General features: G+C 50.5%; 1 protein-coding gene across 6 annotated transcripts in view; it reads left to right on the forward strand.

The window, feature by feature from the left end:
• Positions 1-14,478, forward strand: part of TRAF3IP1 (TRAF3 interacting protein 1) — a 61,930-nt gene extending 47,452 nt beyond the window's left edge. For 4 of the 6 annotated variants that reach the window (XM_043877149.1, XM_043877150.1, XM_043877153.1 and 1 more), the window contains 2 exons: positions 11,042-11,265; positions 12,641-14,478. In XM_043877149.1, coding sequence (XP_043733084.1) covers positions 11,042-11,265; positions 12,641-12,898 — 482 coding nt within the window. In that variant the 3' untranslated portion in view covers positions 12,899-14,478. The remainder of the gene's footprint in view (positions 1-11,041; positions 11,266-12,640) is intronic. The other 2 variants (XM_043877151.1, XM_043877152.1) reach the window with 1 other exon arrangement.
• The last annotated feature ends 6,684 nt before the right edge of the window (positions 14,479-21,162 follow it).

The following is a 21,162-nucleotide window of genomic DNA, read 5'->3' on the forward strand; positions in this document are numbered from 1 at the left end:
CTCTTTGAGACCCTGTGAACTGTAGCCTGCCTGGCTCCTCTATCCATGGGGATTCTCCAGACAAGAATACTGGAGTGAGTGGCCATGCCTTCCTTCATGGGATCTTCCTGACCCAGGGATCCAGCCCACGTCTCTCATGTCTCCTGCATTGGTAGGCAGGTTCTTTACCACAAGTGCTACCTGGGAAGCCCAAGATCTCCTCACGTGAAGTTTGTTTGATGAACTGTGAGCTTCAAAACTTGGATGTCCAAATGTCTTCCAGATTTTGGAAGTTCTCAGCCATTATTTCTTTAAGTAAGCTTTCTGCCTCTTTTTCCCTCCATTGCTTGCATAGGCTTACTTCACTCTCTTTTCTTCACTCTTTTCCCCCCTGGACTGGATAATTTTGAAGGTCCTGTCTGCTACTTCTCACATTCTTCTTCCGCTTGAACTGTTTTGTTGCTGATGCTCTTGTCACATTTTTCATTTCATTCACTATGTTATTCAGCTCCAGAATCTGTGTTTCTCCTTGTGAAACTTCTCAATTTTCCCCTGTATTATTTTCCCTGTATTATTGTTGAATTGTCTGTGTTTTTTTGCAGCTCATCAAATTTCCTTAAAATAGCTATTTTGGGTTCTCTATTGGCTGAATTGCAGATTTCCATGTCTTTGAAGTCAGTCACACTGGAAGTGTATGGGTGGTGCTATATTTTCTTGATTTTTCACGTTCCTCGTGCCTTACGTTGCTGTTCTCATATTTGAAGTAGCAGCATCCCCTCTAGTCTTTACTGACCGACTTGGGAGATAAATACTCCACCAGCACGCCTAGGGATCCCGAGGCTTTGTCACCTCTTTTGGATGCACTCACTCCCTGTTTCCTGCTCCTCCCTTGCAGACTTCCTCAGCTTTGGTGCCTTCTCTGTGTCCTGCAGCTCCATGCTGGGTACTCACAGCCTCCCTCTGCCTTCCCAGGAGTGGAGCTAACGCTGAAGGTGTGGTTTCTCGCTTTGCAGACTCAGGGTGGCTTTCTGCTGGAGTTGACCAGCCGTCCATCAAAGCTCACTGTCACCACCGTGGGGATCACTCACGGGGAGCAACTAGAGAAAGCTCTCGCGCAGCAACAGAGACCCAGTGCAACAACAGCCGCAAAGGGAATAAATGGCACCGCAAACTCCATGCCCACTTTTACATTGCACTTGAAGCTTGCAGTGAACTGGGGCAGGAGGGTCCTTCTGGCTGCAAGAGGGAGAGGTCCTGCCTGGAGCAGTCAGCATCCTACACAGCAGGACGGGGCTGTGGGTGTCTCCATGGAATTCAGGAACAAGGACGTGAAGTGAGACCTGGGTGAGATACTCTGGAGGGCTAACTGGTGCAAAGAGAAATGTGACTGAATTCTGGAAAGGAGACTGGGTCATCATCATTTGCAGATGACAGCGGTCTATCAAGTCAGTCAACCCCTTAAAGTTTAAAAAATGTTAAAAAAATTTGTAAGGTGGCCAGGGACAAAATAAATACACAAAAGTCAGTATTTTTCCTATATGTCAGCAATAACCAGCTGGAAACAATGTGTATCAAGCTCTTCCTCTAGAACTGGAAACAAAAATGTAAATTTCCAAAGCATGTGTGCATTTAGTAAGAATTTATAGTAACTGTATTGAGAAGCCACAGAATTCTACCAAGAAATATAAAAGGCTTGGAAAAAGTCATGAGAGACATTGTGTTCTGCATGGAAACTCAATATAGAGATGTCACTTCTCTCAAATTAACTTGTAAGTGTAATGCAATCCCAATAAATGTTCAATGGATGTTTTGGAATTTGGTGAAGGATGTTCTCGTTTCTGTGAGGAGCTTCCCTGTGGTCCAGTGGTTAAGATTCTGCCTTCAGTGCAGGGGGTGCAAGTTTGATCCTTTACTGGGGAACTGAGATCCCACTTGCTGCGCAGTGCAGCCAAAAGAAAAACTTTTGTCTGAAAGAATAAATACACGGTCATAGCCTTTCATAAAAATGCTTGAAAGGACCAGTTTTAGGCCAGCAATGTATTCTTCACTTTCATTCCTTTAAGTAGAGAAGGAATCTCTTTAGCTAGGAGTCTGAGTTCCACATTTCCCTGTTACCTTCTCTGTTGGTGTCGTTTTGATCAGTCTTCCATGTGACAAGATGATTTTTTAATTATTTCCATCTTGGGGTCAGTCAGAAAGACCAGTCCGAAGTTGCATCTTCTCTGTTCTGTGCAGTAACCTCAGGCTTCAGCTGCAGTGAACTCACCCAGCCTTCCAAGAGCATTCCTTGTTCCTTTCCAAGGACAGTAATGTTTGTAGAAGTAGCTGACATTTAATGATCTTTTGATTTCTCTCTGCACCAGGTGCTAGGTGGTTCCATATATGCATTTCTTCTCCTGTAGAAGTTTACTCATTAGCTGTTCTCAGTTGTAGATGATATAATCGTTATAACAACAGCTGATGTCAGTAGAGCAATTTCTGTCCCTACGGAATTGCATCCATCGCTTCATTTAATTCTCACGGGAACTTATGAGATAGGTGTCATCCCCATTTCCTAAGTTTGGCAACTGAGGGACCAAAGTTACTGTGTCTGAGGTTACATAGACAGTCTCAAAGGGAGGAGGTCACCCTAGGCCTGCCTGCATCCAGTCTGGGAGTTAGCCTCTTACTATTTAGCTTCTCACCTGTGCATTCTGAAGGCTTCCTGCTTGTGTTTTCTTATCTGTAGTGGTCGCAATGAGCAGGATTTTTTTTTTTTTTTTGGCTGCCCGGGGTCTTTGTTGCTGCACCCGGGCTTTCTCTAGTGGTGAGCGGGGGCTGTTCTTCATGTTTGGTGCGGGGGCTGCTTGCTGCTGTGACTTCTCTTGCTGCCGACCACAGGTTCATGTGGGCTGCAGCGCTCCGGCTCAGCAGTTCTGTGGCCAGTGGGCTTAGGCGCTCTGCAGCATGTGGGATCTTCCGTACCAGGGATTGAACCCCTGTCCCTTGCGTTGGCAGGCAGATTCTTAACTACTGGGCCAAAAGGCCACAAGGGAAGTCCCCGTGAGCGATTTTTAACCATCGGGGGTTTTTTAACAGCATGTCCCTGACTTGGAGCAGTGGCTTTCTGTCTGCTGCCCGTGCTCAGCGGTCGTTACCTGCAGCGGTCAGGGTGTGGTAGTGCCGTTGGAGTCAGTGCTGCTGTTGTTTTTCCTGTTATTCTCTTTATTCCTTGACAGATTAGTTACAGATTTCAGCTTTTCAGTGCCACCTGTGGGTGAGTTAGAATAGTCACAGCATCTTGCTAGGGCACCGTGCCAAAGAAACAGGGCATCTGGGCCCACAGGTACCAGCTCTGGCATCAGAGCACAGAAATACAGTCCTGGCTGGTGAAAAACACTTGATGTATGTTGGTGCAACCACGTCGTACAGCTCTGTGCCGTGACGTCACACGGCTGAGGACAGACGTACCCGCTGACCCAGCAGCGCCGCTTCGCGCCGCATGCGCTGGAGGGTCTTGTGCGTGTGTGTGCTGGGACACAACGCGCAAGACGGCTCGGAGCCGTGTGGAACCACCCCGTGTCCACCAGCACTGGAGTGGATGGGGACCTCGGTGTATTCACATGGCCACGTCAGCATTCAGCAGTGCCGAGGGACAGAGGCCAGCACACACGGATACAGGAGTGTGTGTGTGTGTGTGAGAGAGAGTCCTTCCATCCACCCTGTGTACATGGAACAGGCAGGCGCGTACGCGGACAGCACAGCTGGTCACGCAGACCCGGGACTTGATCCGACAGTGGCCCCTTGGGTTTGCTGTCCTGACCCCGGCGGTGGCTGCAGGAGGCGCCGTGTCCTTCTGTCAGGTGCTATCCTGTATGTTAAAGGGTAAGCTGTTTGGTTCCAGACCGTTGTCCCGAGTGTTCACTTTGACCCACACTGGACATGAATGTGTGCTTTGCAGAGAAGTCTGATGATGGAGTGTCTCTGGGTGGACAGGACCCTCGGAATAGTCCTCCTGGGGGTCTCTGCTTTCCTCGTGTGGCTTGGATGCAGGCATTCCTTGGTTTAGGAAGAAAAGGAACTTTTGACAAGCTGTATATGAATCACTTCCTGAGGTCATGGGGGAGCGTGCTATTGAAAGCAGATGCCCACATGCTCTGATTTATTGCCCCTTCTTCGATTCATCAGGTGGGTTTCCTTAACGTGGGGCAGAGTTCTCCCAGGAGGGCCTGGGACCCCTCAGATCAGTGGCCGAGCAGAGGGCAGTGCTGTGCCTGCTCGTGCCCCTGAGAGATTCTGGCGAGACCTGCGGGTCAGGCTTTGCAGCATTATTTTAACGACATGTACTTTCTTCTCCTGAAGCCTAGTGTTGAAATGGAAAGAAACAAACCTCTCAGGTCAATGCCTTTTACGTGTATGACTTACAATAATAAATAATTACAAATTTAAAAAGTCACTATAAACACAATTAAATGCCCACACTTCTGGGGACAAGTACGTGTGGGGTAAATGCAATTAATATTCAGTCCCAGAGGTACCTGTTCCCCTGAAAGATCCCGGAAAGTCACTTCTTCCGAAGCGCGCGTGTGAAGTGCCCAGCCAAACGAGGAAATGCTGTGCCAGAGGTCCCCGCTGCCCGGCACGAGCGGAGGCAACAGTCTGCAGCCCGCGGGAGGAGGGAGCCCGCGTCACCTGCAGCGGCCCCCAGCTCAGCTCCGCGCCCAGAACCGCAGCCTTTCCGTGAAGGGCTTCAAGAGCGCATCTCATGGTGTGGGCTGTATGTGTTTTAGAAAGTGACGACAGGAAGCGACGTGTCAGGGAGGAAGGTAAACGACGCCCCTACAGGAGAACTCGTCCGCCGGAAGCCGGGCGAACGCCGCGTGGGTTGGCGCTGACCACACAGCACGCGGGTGTCGCCGGCAGGAGCGACATCTGCACCCTCTCCCGAGGCCCGGCGCCCTGCCCTTCGCGGCGGGGACATTTATGACGACCGGGGTTCGTCCAGGATTTACTGTGTGCGAGGCGCTGAGCTGCTTGCCTTATGTTATCCCATCTAATCCTGCCTGCGGGGTAAATGTTAGTATTTCCAGTTTATTGTGAGGAGACCGAGGCAGGGCAGGTCAGGCCGCGGTCCGGAGGCTGTAAAGCTGGAGGCGGGGAGGCGGGCTCGTTCCCTGCGGGGCACAGGGTCCTGACCGCCCACGTCCACCCCGAGTCCGCCCACGTCCCAGCGGGTTGTAGGCACTATTTGGGGGTAATGATACAGTTTCTGTTATTTTTTTTTCTCTTCCATTTTCAAAAATTAAGCATATTTCATATGACTAATTCCTGTGTGGTGAGTACAGTGGTGGATTCTCAGATTTTACTGTACATATTAAAAGTCTATAAAACTGGGGTTTATAATGGTTGCGTTTGTCTGGAAAGTTGCTGATACAGCAGAACGAGCTGTGTATAAATCAGAGCCTGTCGTCAGTGGGGGTGCTTTTTAAAGCACAGAGTCAGTCTTGACTTACCCACTCTACCTGCTGCTTTAGGTGAAAGCTTGGAAAATGCCAGAGTTTTGATATTTTGCAGCAATAGGAAAAGCCTCTCCCAGCTATCATGATCCTAGCCCCAAAGCCTCTTGTTTTAAAAGTCCCTAACCTCTCAAAAGTGAGACTGTGAACTTCAGGCTGTGTGTGTGCCCTCTGCCACTTGGTGCCGGCACAGATTCCTGAGGGGCTTGGACAGCCCCGCAGTGTGCCTGTCCCAGGCGGGGCTCGCCGGTCTCATAAGACGCTGTGCACGCTAGTCTCCATCCTGAGTTCTCTGCTCTGGACAGTTTTGTGTTAGAGGCAGTACGATGCCAGATACATAGGAGTTACTTCACATCATTATGAGTGGGTTTAACTAGAATTTTAAACGTCTCAACTAAGTCAGTCGTCAGTATGGTCACTATAATAAAGTTCAGTTTAGTACAGTCGATCAGTCCGACTCTTTGCAACCCCATGGACTGCAGCGCGCCAGGCCTCCCTGTCCATCACCAACTCCCGGAGTTTACTCAAAATCATCTCCATCGAGATGGTGATGCCATTCAATCATCTCATCCTCTGTCATCCCCTTCCCCTCCTGCCTTCAATCTTTCCCAGCATCAGGATCTTTTCCAATGAGTCAGTTCTTCGCATCAGGTGGCCAAAGTATTGGAGCTTCAACTCCAATATTCAGAACTGAATTCCTTTAGGATGGACCGGTTGGATCTCCTTGCAGTCCAAGGGACTCTCAAGAGTCTTCTCCAATACCACAGTTCAAAAGCATCAGTTCTTCTGTGCTCAGCTTTCTTTATAGTCTGACTCTCACATCCATACGTGACTACTGGAAAAACCATAGCCTCGACTAGACGGACCTTTGTTGGCAAAATAATGTCTCTGCTTTTTAATATGCTGTCTAAGTTGGTCATATCTATTTTCTTCCAAGGAGCAAACATCTTTTAATTTCATGGCTGCAGTCACCATCTGCAGTGATTTTGGAGCCCAAGAAAATAAAGTCTGTCACTGTTTCTATTGTTTCCCCATCTATTTGCCATAAAGTGATGGCACTGGAAGCCGTGATCTTGGTGTTTTGAATGTTGAGTTTTAAGCCAACTTCTTCACTCTGCTTTCACTTTCATTAAGAGGCTCTTCAGTTCCCTTTTGCTTTCTGCCGTAAAGGTGGTGTCATCTGCATGTCTGAGGTTATTAATATTTCTCCTGGCAAGCTTGATTCCAGCTTGTGTTTCATCTAGCCTGGCATTTTGCATGATGTATTTTGCATATAAATTAAATAAGCAGAGTGACAACATACAGCCTTGACGTACTCCTTTCCTAATTTGGAACCAGTCCGTTGTTCCATGTCCAGTTCTAACTGTTGCTTCTTGACATGCATACAGATTTCTCAGAAGGCAGGTAAGGTGGCCTGGTATTCGCATCTCTTGAAGAATTTTCCACAATTTGTTGTGATCCACACAGACAAAGGCTCTAGTGTAGTCGATAAAGCTGAAGTAGATGTTTTTCTGGAACTCTCTCGCTTTTTCAATGATCCAGTGGATGTTGGCAGTTTGATCTCTGGTTCCTCTGCCTTTTCTAAATTCAGCTTGAACATCTGGAAGTTCTCAGTTCATGTACTGTTGAAGCCTGGCTTGGAGAATTTTGAGCATTACTTTGCTAGCATGTGAGATGAATGCAATTGTGCGGTAGTTTGAGCATTCTTTGGCATTGCCTTTCTTTGGGAGTGGAATGAAAACTGACCTTTTCCAGTCGTGTGGCCACTGCTGAGTTTTCCAGATTTGCTGGCATATTGATTGTAGCACTTTCACAGCATCATCTTTTAGGATTTGAAGTAGCTCAGCTGGAATTCCATTGCCTCCACTAGCTTTGTTCATAGTTATGCTTCCTAAGGCCCACTTGACTTCAGGCTTCAGGATGTCTGGCTCTAGTTGAGTGATGATACCATCGTGGTTATCTGGGTCATGAAGATCTTTTTTGTATAGTTCATAATAAAGTAGTCAGTATGATAAGGACAGCACATTTTTTCCCAGGAAGTAATTTATCATTGTATTGATTCATATTAGTCACTTAGCATTTTAATTCAAAAGCACTTTAATAGCCACTACCTTTTTTGTTTTTAATTGAAGTTATTTTGAGATAACTAATTTCAAATGTAGTTGTAAGAGATAACAGAGACCCCGGGGACTCCTGACTCAGTTCTCCCCGCTGATGACATCTGACGAAGCTGAGTGCAGTGTTGCACCCAGGATGCAGACCTTGATGCCGTCAGGATACAGGACATCTCCAGCATCCCAAGGATCCCCCTTGTTGCCCTTTTATAACCACACCCACCCTCTGCCTTCCACCCCCCCCCCCCCCCGCCCCCGTCCCGAACCCCTGGCAACTGCTCATCGTTCTCCATTTCTATAGTGTTAGCATTTTAGACTTTATGGAAATGGAATCACGCAGCATGTATATTTTGAGACTGGCTTTTTTTCACTCAGCATAACTCTTTAACTCTTTAGCAGGCCCATCCAGGTTGTTGTATGAATCAGCAGTTTGTTCCTTTTTTCTTGCAAAGTAGTATTCTGTGATATGGATGTAGCATAGTTTATGCATTCACTCCCTGAAGGGCATCTGGGTTGTGTCCAGTTTTTGACTGCTCTGAGTGAAGCTTCCATGTGGAATGAAGCTTCCGTAAACATACCTACACAGGTTTTTGTGTCAACATGTCTTCACTTCTCCGGGATCAGTGCCCAGGAGTACAGTTGCTGGCTTGCATGGCACTTGCACGGTTAGTTTTAAAGACCTGGTCAAACTGTTTGCAGAGCAGCTGAACCGTTTTTCATTCCCACCAGCCGTGAGTGAGGGGTCCAGTTTCTCTGTATTCTTCCCAGCGTTTGATGTGGTCAGTGTGTTTTGTTTTAGCCATTCTGATAGGTGTGGAATCACATCTCATTGTGTTTCTAACTTGCACTTCCTTGATGGGTAACGATTTTGAGTATCTTTCACGTGCTCTTTGGCCGTCTGTGTGTCCTCTTTGGTGAAATGTCTGTTCTTTTGTCCATTTGCTAACTTGATTGTTTGCTTTTTTGCTGTTGATGTCTGGGAGTTTTTACACCCTGGGTCCTAAACCTTTGCCAGGTCTGTGATTTGAACGCATATCCTCTCGCTGTCTAGTTTGTCTTGCATGCTGTCAGCAGGGTGTTTTGCCCATGGGCAGTTTTTAATGGTGACAGAGCCCATTTATCAGTTTTTCCTTCAACTGATCATGCTTTTGGTGTAAAATCAGAACTGTTTATTTACCTGACTGTAAATCCCAAGGACTCTCTTCTAGGTTTTTTCCTCTAGAAGTTTTATGGTTTTATGTTTTACATTTAAGCCCACGGTCCGTTTCAGGGTAGTTTCTGTGTAAGACGTGAGACTCGGGTCAGGGCTCCGTCGGCCCGTGTGTCCAGTTGGTTTTATGTTTTACATTTAAGCCCACGGTCCGTTTCAGGGCAGTTTCTGTGTGAGATGAGACTCGGGTCAGGGCTCCTTTGGCCCGTGTGTCCAGTTGGTTTTATGTTTCACATTTAAGCCCACGGTCCGTTTCAGGGCAGTTTCTGTGTGAGATGAGACTCGGGTCAGGGCTCCTTTGGCCCGTGTGTCCAGTTGGTTTTATGTTTCACATTTGAGCCCACGGTCCGTTTCAGGGCAGTTTCTGTGTGAGATGAGACTCGGGTCAGGGCTCCTTTGGCCCGTGTGTCCAGTTGGTTTTATGTTTCACATTTGAGCCCACGGTCCGTTTCAGGGCAGTTTCTGTGTGAGATGAGACTCGGGTCAGGGCTCCGTTGGCTCGTGTGTCCAGGTGCTGCAGTGCTGTGTGTTGGAAGTCTGCTTCTCCCCGCTGGCTTGCTGTAGCACCTTTGTCAGAAATCAGGTGGGTATGTTTGTGAGGAGGACCTGGGTTCTCTGCTCTGTCCCCTGGATCTGTGTGTCCACCCTGCCCTGACCACACCATCCCGAGTGCTAGCGCTCTGTGGTAAGTCCTGAGATCTGGTAGCCTGATGCTTCCCGCTAATTTCTTCTTTTTCAAAATGTTTCATCCATGCTAGATCCTGTGCTTTTCTGTATAAGTTTTAGGACAATCTTGTCCACATCTACAAACCATTTGGCCACTGTGGTAGGAATTGTATTAAACCTGTGTATAAATTTGGGGAGAATTGACATCTTTACTGTGTTAATCTTGCAGTTGATGGACAAGGTTTGGCTCTCTCTTTGTAGACCTCCTTTGATTTATTTTATCCACGTTGTGTAGTTTTCAGTACACAGATTCTATATGTATTTTGTTAGATTTACGAATAGTACTTCTGTTTTCTGAGTGATTATAGATGGCAGTGTATTTTAAATTTTGGTAGCCGTGTGTTCATTGCCAGCAAATAGAAACAGCTGATTTTTGTATGTTTATCTTGTATCCCGCAACCTTGCAGAACTCACTCACTAGTTCTGTGGGCTTTGCCTTTTGTTTGTAGTCCTATTTGTTTAGTGCTACTGTGTGCCAGGCATTGTGTTAAGGCTTTCCACGTGTTTGCTAAAGGCCAGAACACAGTGGAGCTCAGATCTTGACTCATAAATCTCTTACTCACTTCATATGTTCATTTGGCAAGCATTTAAGGAGCACTTACATGGACCAGACGTAGGTTCCTGCCCTCTGGGGTCTTGATCTGAAACCGGATTAGAAGTGACACGAGCAGTTATGTGTCACTTCGTTAAACAAGTTTAGAAATAAAAGAAGTTGATCAGTTATAAGTTAATGCATCTGACTCATGCTGTCCGTGGGTAAAGCAGGGGCATGTAGTCAGCCTGTGTGGAGTGGGAGCATTTGGGGGGGGGGTTCCTAAAGAGTGTTGATTTCCCCAGGAAAGGTCCCCAAGCCAAAATACCTGTTGGTTCTTGAGATTCAGAGATGTCAGTGGTAAAGTCTCGTACGAAGAGAATCCTATGTATTGCTTGTGTCGAAGAGCCTAAGAACCCCTGGCCAGAACTGAGTGAAGGTCTCCGGTTGCCTCCCTCCTCCCCTGCTTCAGCAGTGGCCGTGTGAGCCGCTCTCCCACTGACCCTGCCCTGGGGCCCCAGGCTGGCCAGCCCAGGGCAGCGGGCCCGGGCCTCACTGCTGCCCTGTGGTGGCCCGGCCACCCCCCCCCCCCCCGCCCCCGTCCGCACACTCTGACTCCTCCCTCTGCGGTGATCCTCCCCTCCCCTCCCCTCCCCTCCCGTCCCCTCCTCTGCTGGCCGGGCAGGCGGGGCTGCAGCCCTGTGAAGTGGGGGGTGGGGCCCTCAGGGAGTGACATGCACCCTGGGGCCCCCTTTCCTTTGGGGACCGCCCTCTGTGTCCCTGTCTGAGCTCTTGTAACAAGAACAGCTGTAGGTTTCTGGTCAGTTGGGAGGTGAAGGTCTTGCTGTACCAGCCCTCACGGGGCGCTGCGGGCCGAGCCGCGGGGTCACAGGCATGAAGCCCTGTCTGCAGGCCGGCGGGTCCCGCACCCATGCCCTCTGTGCTCAGGAGTGAGCGTGCTCCTCTCCCTTCACACTCCTCCCAGGAGAAGCTGCTCGTCTTCGAGTCGGCCTGGAAGAAGGAGAAGGACATCGTCTCCAAGGAGATAGAGAAGCTCCGGGTGTCCATCCAGACCCTGTGCCGGAGCGCCCTCCCCCTGGGCAAGATCATGGACTACATCCAGGAGGACGTGGACGCCATGCAGAACGAGCTGCAGCTGTGGCACAGCGAGAGCCAGCAGCATGCCGAGGCCCTGCAGCTGGAGCAGAGGTGGGGGGAGGGGGGCGGGGGAGGGGCGGGGGGGGGGGGGGAAACACAGCCCAGGGCAGCCAGCGGAGACCCTGCAGCAGAGCAGAGGTGGGGGGAGGGGGGCGGGGGAGGGGCGGGGGGGGAGGGGGGAGGGGGGGAAACACAGCCCAGGGCAGCCAGCAGAGACCCTGCAGCAGGAGCAGAGGTGGGGGGGAGGGGGACGGGGGGAGGGGGAGGGGGGAACACAGCCCAGGGCAGCCAGCAGAGACCCTGCAGCTGGAGCAGAGGTGGGGGGAGGGGGGCGGGGGAGGGGCGGGGGGGAGGGGGGGAAACACAGCCCAGGGCAGCCAGCGGAGACCCTGCAGCAGAGCAGAGGTGGGGGGAGGGGGGGCGGGGGAGGGGCGGGGGGGGGGAGGGGGGAAACACAGCCCAGGGCAGCCAGCGGAGACCCTGCAGCAGAGCAGAGGTGGGGGGAGGGGGGGGCGGGGGAGGGGGGGGGGGGGGAGGGGGGAAACACAGCCCAGGGCAGCCAGCGGAGACCCTGCAGCAGAGCAGAGGTGGGGGGAGGGGGGGGGGGGGGGGGGAGGGGGGGAAACACAGCCCAGGGCAGCCAGCAGAGACCCTGCAGCAGGAGCAGAGGTGGGGGGGAGGGGGACGGGGGGAGGGGGGAACACAGCCCAGGGCAGCCAGCAGAGACCCTGCAGCAGGAGCAGAGGTGGGGGGGAGGGGGACGGGGGGAGGGGGAGGGGGGAACACAGCCCAGGGCAGCCAGCGGAGACCCTGCAGCAGAGCAGAGGTGGGGGGGGGGGCGGGGGGGGGGTGGGGGAGGGAGGGGGAAACACAGCCCAGGGGGAGACCTCTGGAGAACCGAGCCCTCTCAACCCTCTTTCTTACCTCCTCCCCCAAGGAAAGTACATTGCTTCTTCATTCACAGCATAATGTGCATTTCTCCGTAGCAGCTAGAAAAGAGCTGCTCTTGGTGTTCAGAAACACGAGATTTAGACATTTAAAACTTTGCAGTTTGGATACCATGTTTATCATGTGTCTTATCAAATCCCCAAAGTTTTGTGACTGTAATTTGAAAGTATTTTAAATTTTTTACTTGAGAAAAGTACATTTATATTTTTATCCTTTTTGAAATTATTTTCCCCCTTTGGATACAATGATTAATTTACTTTTGTTACCTCCCTTTGTTTTAATTAAGAAGCCAGTGTAGAGACTTCCCTGGTGGTCCAGTGGTTAAGACGCCACACTCCCAACTCAGGGGCCCTGGGTTCAGTCCCCGGTCGGGGAACTAAGATCCCCGCATGCTGCACGACGATGATGCAGCCAAAAAGAAAAGCATCAGATGGGAAAGGAGAGGGGTCCTCATGAGCCCCGGCTTGTGTCCCGGCAGCATCACGGACAGCGCCGTGGAGCCCCTGAAGGCGGAGCTGGCGGAGCTGGAGCAGCTGGTCAGGGACCAGCAGGACAAGATCTGTGCCGTGAAGGCCAACATCCTGAAGAACGAGGAGAAGATCCAGAAGATGGTGTACAGCATCAACCTGAGTTCCAGGAGGTGAGGGCTCAAAGCTGCAGAGACTCCAGGGGGTCCCTCAACTTGCACGTAAGGAGAAGGCTGGCACTTCGCTCCCCATGCGAGGTTTCAGTCTGAAGGCAGCCGTGAGCAGCTCACAATGTCATCCTCCTGGTTTTCAGAGCTTTACCACCTTAGGCACATTTGGTGTAGGCGAGACCGTGTTTCCCTGCCTTCCTCCACTGGAAACTTGCTAGTTATAAGCGAGCGGCTCTTGCAGACGCCGCCGGTGTGAGACGTTTCTCTGCAAGCCTGGTCTCTGCTGTCGGCTGTTGGGTTCTGTGCCAGTCTGTCCAGCAGGCGAGCGGTGCTGGGACCGCCCGGGACACGGGAGTCCGAGACGGCCAACTCCGAGCCTGCTGACAGGACTGCTGGAGCCCCAAGTGAAGGCTGGCTGCACATTTTGACAGGAGCCTTATAAATGCAGTGAGGCCTGAAAAGCAAAGACTTATATTTTTAGCTCACTCCCACTTGCAAAGAGTTCATTTCAGCCCGTGTCTTTATAAAGTACCCACAAACTCTAGTTTTTAACCTCTCTGTCATTGCGTGTACCTTAACACAATTTTCTTTTTGCTCCTTATTATGTTTTGCTTATTTTTCCAACCCTTAAAGTTCATACATTTAAAAAGGAGATTTGACTGCGGCCTTCGCAGGCATCGTCTGACCTGAGATTGTCATAGGCCACATCCTCACTTTCTTCAACATCGAACCCCTGGGCTTCCCTGCGAGCACATCAGTGCAGCTGCGGGATCCCTCATCCTCTCTAGAAGCGAAGCTTGCTCTTCAAGCCAATGGCCCAGGCCTGTTCCTTTGCCCAGGTGTAAGCACCTGTGCGCCTCAAAGACAGGTGGTTAGGAAAAGCCTCCAGAAGGAAGACTTAAAAGGTTGCACAGATTTGCAAAATTTTTTGATGTTACCATTTTTTTAGAAATTTTTTTTAAAGCAAAAGTTGTTTTTTTTTAAACACAGTTTATATTTAGTTTTTCACTACATATAATATTGTAAATACTGAAGTCTTATATTTGTGTATAAAGGATTTCACTGTTTGGAGACATACTTATGGGTCTTAAAGTCTGGGTCCTGACACTTGTATTCTAGATACTGTTATTTATGATGTAACCCAAGCAGTGTCATTTTAAATGTTAGAATTTCTTCAGCAAGTTTTGTTTCTTTAAAAGATTAGCACAGTTAAGTTTTTCCTTAGTGTAATTTCCAAAATAAATCTGTTACAAAGGTCGTTCTGTGATTTTTGAAGTGAAGTTCAAGATTGGATTATTAAGACGTGCCATTGTGAAACATTGGTCTTTTTCTCCTTTCTGTAGCTAACCATAAAATTCTGTCTGCTGAGATGACACTAAATATTAACAGGTCATTGGAGGAGGGGAGGTGTACCAGTTACCCAGGTCTTCCTCTGTCCACAGTCTCTCTCCCACTGACTCAAGTGACAGCCACCACCCCAGAGGGACCCTGTTTTGGGTCAGGTTAAGAAGTCTGCCTTTTATGAATTTGTATGTAAGACTAGAGTTTTTGTGTTGCAAAAAAATCACACACATTGTATGTGAGTCAAATTTTGTATGAAATAGTCTCTCAAATTGTATCATAAAATTTATTTTTCTTTTATACATAAATCATTAAAAACAATCACCTGTTTTTTCCTATCAGTGTATGGGGTTGTGCAGTTCAGTTCACACCTGGAAAAAAGCATTTGGATTTTTAAAACTTCAGCATGTGTGCGGTTTGTTTTTCTGTGAAGACAGTTCAAGGAAATTTATATTTTCACTCATGACACCCCTTTTCTGTATAAATTGGAGTCTTACATAAGGCAGGTAAACACTTTTCAGGAATTTTAAGATCATTCATGAAGTCCTAGGAAGTTGCTGCATGTGGTTATGGCTGTACCTCGACACAGATTAATAAATCCTGTTATCTATGATTTCGATAAAATATGCAAATGAGATTATTAAATGTTTTCCTCTGTTTTGGCGTGTTAAGTTTTCCGGAAGCACTGGAGTCATACTTTAGATGTTTTAATTAAAAACAATTGAGCTGATTGAACTGACACATTTATGTTTAAAGGAAATACAGCAACCTTTGAAAAAATAACTTGGAGACTAAAATTCAAGCTTTCTGCTTTGATATTCATACTGATTTTTCTTCTCAATAAGCAACTTGAAAACTAGTAACTGGAATCTAGGAAGAGAGGTGGTGGTCTTTAGTGACAGAGTAAGTGGAGTTGGGGGCTTGGGGGGTCTGGAGTCCTCAGTCTGTCGACAGGTGCCCCTGAAGTGTTCCTGGACTACTTCTCCAAGCCGCCCTGAACTGGCTGGGATGTGTCTTCTGCTGACGTGTGCAGCGTGGGGGGACTTGAGTGAGAGGAGGGGTGGCTAGACCTCTCCCAGCTTTTGAATAAACAGCGCGGTGTCCCCAGGCACAGGCTTAGGGTGACCAACCCACTTGAGCTCCCACAAAAACCAGGTTCAGAATGAGACTGCCTTTGGATGTATCTTCCCTGAAAGTTTATAAAAACAATCAAAAAAGGAATAAAGATATTCAGTTTCTCCTTTTTCCTAAAAAAAAAAAAAGGATGATATTGCCCGTAGGACCCTGTGCTCAGGCGGCCCACCCTGAAGGGTTTCTGCACAGACTGGACTCCCCTCCCAGCCCCAGGATCCTCCACCCACTCGCAGGGAGGCAGAGACAGGTCGCCTCATTCCTCATGGCCCCCTGCGTCCTCCGCCCTGCCAGGAGCCCACGGGCCAGAAAAGCAGGTGTGTGAGTCCCAGGGCTGCCGAGACAGGAGGAAGCCCCCAGCGCGTCCACTCCCTGAGCGAGCTCACCTCTGTCCCATGATGCTCTTTATTAATAAAAAGGCTGCGTGTTTTTCTAAAAAGTGTCTTGGCAAGCACAGTTTAACACAGGCTTTACCGGCGGGTGGAAGGAAGCTCCTGAAAGAACCCCCTTCTGGTTATGTGTGTTTCCATGGATGGAAGTTGAAGAGGACCTTGTTTTTTTTAATTCATTGACAGAAATGATATTTAAATGGCTTTTGAAGCTATAAAAACTAGTGTTTAAGTCCATATTTAGAACAGAGTTCCAGATTGATTATCAGCTTCTTGAACCGAGCAAGTTGGTCTTTCTGGTAAGAAGATGGGGTTCAGAGACTTGCCTGGTGGTCCAGTGGTTAGGACTCCACAGTTCCACTGCCGGGGGCTCAGGTTCAATCCCGAGTGGAGAAACCAAGATCCCACAAGCTGGCTGCAGGCAGATAAAGAGAGCAAATGGGGTGCAGAAAAAAGTTAAGGCTGTAATCACAGAAGGCCGTGCCGGCCAGCAAGGAGGAGTCGGCTTTGAGGACCAGCGTGGTCCAGCGTGTACCCCTCAGCCAAGGTTCCACGGCTGCTCCCCGGCGACCACTGCTGCCAGCGAGGCAGGGCAGTTTGGAGCACTCTGCAGCACCGGTTCTCAGCCACACGTTGTTGGTTAACTCATAGCATCCGCCTTGTTCCTTGGTGCACTCTTGGATTCGCCATCCAATGCTCAGAAAACGCTTTCAGCATTGTCACTGCGAGGTAACAAACCAAAAAGACACATCTCTGCCCTTTACAGTCCTCATCAAGGCCGGCCCTATTCCTGGATAACAGGCAGCAACTATAGACCTCCCTTGCTGGGCCCTGGCCTGAACACAGGTGGGGCTGGTTCCTGGGTCTGGCTCTGAACTGTAGATGGAAAGGCCCCCAACAGACCCAAAGATCGAAGCTTGGGCCTGGACACTGACTTGCTCCCATCAGTGGTCTCTGTCGGGTCTGTGGGTCATACCACAGTGTCTCGAAGCCCAGGCAAGGCTCATCATGGACAGCAAGGGGCAGATGGGCCAGTCGTTGAAGCCGGGGGTGGCCTGCCGGCCAGGGGTGCATCTTACTGGCCGCCGGGGTTATGGCCGGGATGTGCCCCCCTCCCCCTGTGGCTCCTGGACCTTTCCCCCAGCCCACTGACCGGCGGAGAAGGACCGGGGTGCACCATGCGGGGGAGTGCAGGTCCCGCTCCCGGCCAGACCCCACCTCTCCGGGTGAATTCTGCCCTCGTCAAGGTGTCTCCTCTGCTCAGGCTCTTCTTTCCCCTGAACCCCACAGGCGAGGCAGGAAACTTGGTGGGAAGGAGGCCAGGGGTCTGGGGAGAGCTCGGGACTTTGGGTCTGTGTGACCTGGACGCCTCCCACCCCACCCCTGAGCTCAGATGCCAGGACAGGGTCACCAGCCTCTCAGCATCAAGGGCTTCTGGAGAGTTCTGGCTCACACGGGGCTCCTGCCCACCCCTCCATCCTGCAGGGCAGCTGGGCCCCATCCTCAGCTTGGCAGGGGGCCCCGCATCTTCTTCCTGCCCCGTGGAGCGAACGTGCCCCCGATGCACGTTAAGCGGGACTGCTCCCTCTCCCGTGTGTGGAGTGCCGGCTGCGTGCGTTTTCCTGTGAGAGACCGGAACCGTGCTGAGAGCCGAGGCGAGTCCTGCCCAGGCCTCCGCCCGAGGACACACAAGGCTGGACGCCACAGACACGTCTCTGCCTCGGCCTGTGGCCGCTGGGGGGCCTCGGGCCTGCTCTCTGCTGGTGCCGAGGAGGGAGGTGGTCCCAAAGCCGAGCGTGGGGCCCTGTGGGGCTGAGGGTTCTCCGTAAAGTGCATCAAGCCCTCTGGCCTGGGCAGGCAGCAGCCAGCACCCTGAGCAGACGCTGGCAACCCTGCCTGGTGGACAGACAGATGGGGCCAGGCGGGCACGGGTCTCCCCAGGGCCCAGCCGTCCTCCTGGTCCTAGCCACGGAGCGTGGAGGGATGGGAGCAGGCAAGGGAGGGTGCCCACGCCCCCCCCGCAGGATGGGAGGCTGCAGACTGGACCCTTGGGCACCTCTGCCCGGGAGGTGGAGAAGGGGGCCGCGGAGGTGGGCCCGGGCACACCACAGGGCAGGGCCCGAGAGCAGGCAGGCCTGCGTGCTGGGTGGGTGCAGCGTACACGGAGCGTGCCGCCCTCGGGGACACACACCGACCTTTCTCCCCAGTCCAAACTGGAGAGGAAAGACAAAACCCCCGTGACGTTACTGAAGGAGTGTGAGCTGGTGACGCACTGTAACACTAGGAATTAAGCAGAATGGTGCTGGAATAGGACAATGTAGATTAGCCAATGAAAGAGCATAGGAACCCCCAGCCAGGCACAGAAATTCTCGGAATTTTAACTTCTAATAAATGTGGTACTTCAAAGCAGAAATAACTCAGATCATTGTCCAAATTCATGGCATTGGAACATGTGGTTCTCCATATGGCAAAGAATATTACATACAAAAATTAATTCCAAAAAATTAAAGAGTTCCAAAAATATGAGAATACCAGAAGAAAATAATCGGAGAATACGTATAGCATGTGTAAAAATGTTTACATAATATATTGATACATGCTTTATACTATTTATAAATTTATTTGTGATAATCTAGTTTGTGAGAGGCAGTGTGATACATGGGAATAAAGCCCTGGAGGAGAGCACAGGAGAGCCTGGTGGTCCAGGGGCTTAGGCTCCGTGATCCCAATGTGAGGGGCGCCGGTTGGATCCCTGGTCAGGGAACTAAGATTCCACAGGCCCCAGCAATGAGTCCGCATGCTGCAACTATGGCCCAGCACAGACAAATAAATAAATAAATATAGACATATGAAAAAGATGAGAGCATACGAAGTGCTAAACATATTTTAGGGTGAAAAAGAACTTCCTTTTTCAGAAGCCATAAATGAAAAAAATTATATTGATACTTGGCTCTGTAAGAAATAAAAACTATGTAACCAAGCAAAAGTAAAAAATGGCTCACTGGGAGAAATATTTGCAATGTCTCTAACAAAGAGTTAATATCCATAATATTCTTTAATAAGAAAAATACGTATAGCCCAGTAGAATGACAGTAGGAAGATATAAATAAGCAGTCAATTCGTGGGAGAATCCGGAAACCAACATTTGGCCTTATTCTCCAGGAATAACAGGGCAGAGAGTTTGGGAATCCAGGCTGGAGAGAGTGACCGGGAATTGGGACCCCGACAGGTCAGGGTGCCCCAGCCCTCAGTCCAGGGAGGGCTCATTTGTTAGCTGGTGACTTTGGGCAAACGGCCTACATTTCTGCCTCACTTTTTCGCCTGTGTTTGGTTGGGTTCATCCACATGGTTACTGCTTCATAGGATGTTGTCAGAGGATAAATGTGTGACTGGTTATAAGGTACAGAGATCAATGATTGGCTCTCTATAAGCGCTGACTAGTATTCATGTCATGTTGGTGATGGACAGGGAGGCCTGACATCCTGCAGTCCATGGGGTCGCAGAGAGTCGGGCACAACCAACACACACACTTTATCCTGTGAGCCTCTCCGGGGCTGGGAGTCAGGCCTTAGCGACCCATTCTGCAGATGAGAAAACCGAGGCCGTGAGAGCACAAGCCTTGGCCAGGTCTAAGTCCCAGGCATGTTGTCTGGTGGCCTCTGGGGTGAGCAGGCCTGGGCTGAGTGTCAGAGCATGAGGCTGGCTCCGGAGCCCAGCGAGGCAGGCAGCTCAGAGGGCACCGCTGGCCTTTGGGCTGAGAACACGTGGCCTGCGGGTCCCCGGGGTGCATTCCTCTTGTTTGTTCTGTCATCTGGGTGAGCACATGGCTAAGAAAGGGCGGGTGGGTGTTCTGTCTGGTGCCACGGCAAGGGCAGCCCCGGCCGCTGTGCGCACGGTGAGGGTGCTGTGACCAGCCGCAGCGGCCGCGGGTCACCCCCTGTCCGGCCTCAAAGCGGACACCAGAGCCCAGACCTTAGTGCCTGGCCCATGCGCCTGTGGGCTGGACCCACCGACCCATCAGGCACAGCGCCAGCGCTCATGGCGCTTCTAGCGGCCCAGGGAAGTGCTTTCTTATAATAAAAAATTAACTTTCAGGTCAGAGTAAATGTTTAAGTGTGTAACAGTTATATATCTGCCCTTATAGCAATGTGGTTGTAAAATAGAATTTTTAATATTTTTTTTTTTTTTGGTGGAAGAAGGGCCCCCAGAGGCTCAGCTGCCGTGGGCCCTCGTGCAGCCTGAGGCCTCCCGGCCGCTGGGACTCAGGCCGTCCCGGCCCCCGTGTGGCTGGACCCACCGCGGAGGGGACCTCACCCCCATGCCACCCGGACGCGCCCGAGAGCAGAGCGGAGCCCCGTTCTTCCGGTGGGTTTTCCATTTCCAGGGATTAGGGCTCTGAAGGAAAGCGTCTTTGGGGCAGTTTCAACACAAACACCGGGATGCACTTAAAAATAGAACTTGCAAATAGAAACCCTGAAACCATGGCTTTCAGGCAGGCATTAAGTGCATTCAGCTGGGGGCAAAATCACACCTCCCCGCCTGAACGTGGTCCCTGCAGCCCGCGGTACCAGGGAAGGAGCCTGTCCCCTTAGCGGTGGCTTCTGTGTCCCTCTGCCAGCGTGCCCGCCAGACAGGGCTTGTGGACCAGCCTCCAGCACCCACCCCCTGGAGACTCTCCTCTACCACCTGTAAAACTGCGCGCCCCTCTCAGGGTCCCCCCTATTTTGACACCTGCCAAAACACCGTTTGTGGTTTTAAAGTGAGATTCTTAGACTCCTCAGCGACAAAAGGAAAGGGTCGCAGTTTCTAAAGAGCAGCGAGGTCTCCGGGGTGAGCATTCCCCTCACTGACCCTCCAGGAGGAATCTGGCAGGGCCCTGCCCAAGAAACCCCTCTGGACCTCCAAAGCCCCCCACTGCAGACACTGGCATTGCGAGGGCCTGAGCACAGGTCAGGGGGTACAGAGTGGGCTGAAGCTGCCCGCACGAGGGATTGCTAAACCTTTCAGAACTCTGAGGTGTTGTGTTAAAAATGAAGGAAGTGGATGCTGGAAACTCACTGGATGCTGAAAACTCATCGCCGCTTAGCTTGATTATTTGATCACTTTCTGCTCTCGTCTGCACCTTTGGGGCCACCTGTCGGGTGTGTAGAGTATAGACTATCTGTACTTTGCCTGATCCGAAGGCAGCTGTCACTTTGGGCTGAGGCTGAAGTATTTACATCAGGGAAACTGGAAGATCTGACCGAGTGAGAGTGTTAATAAAGCGTGTGTATCTGCAGCCATCCCACATGGAATAGCACAAAAGGAATTGAGGCAGTTCATCCCAGTATTCAAAAATGATCATTCAGTTCAGCAGAGTAATCACTCACGTCATTGCCGAACAAGCTAGGATCCTCTGCAGAAACTGGTTGAATATCTTTCCTCTTACTCGTGAAAACAAGTGAAACTGTTAACTCGCATTCAGGCCAGAGCTACATTTGGCAATTGCAACCGTAGGTTGAC

The sequence above is a fragment of the Cervus elaphus genome, chromosome 20 (assembly GCF_910594005.1).
Source record: "Cervus elaphus chromosome 20, mCerEla1.1, whole genome shotgun sequence".
Lineage (NCBI taxonomy): Eukaryota > Metazoa > Chordata > Mammalia > Artiodactyla > Cervidae > Cervus > Cervus elaphus.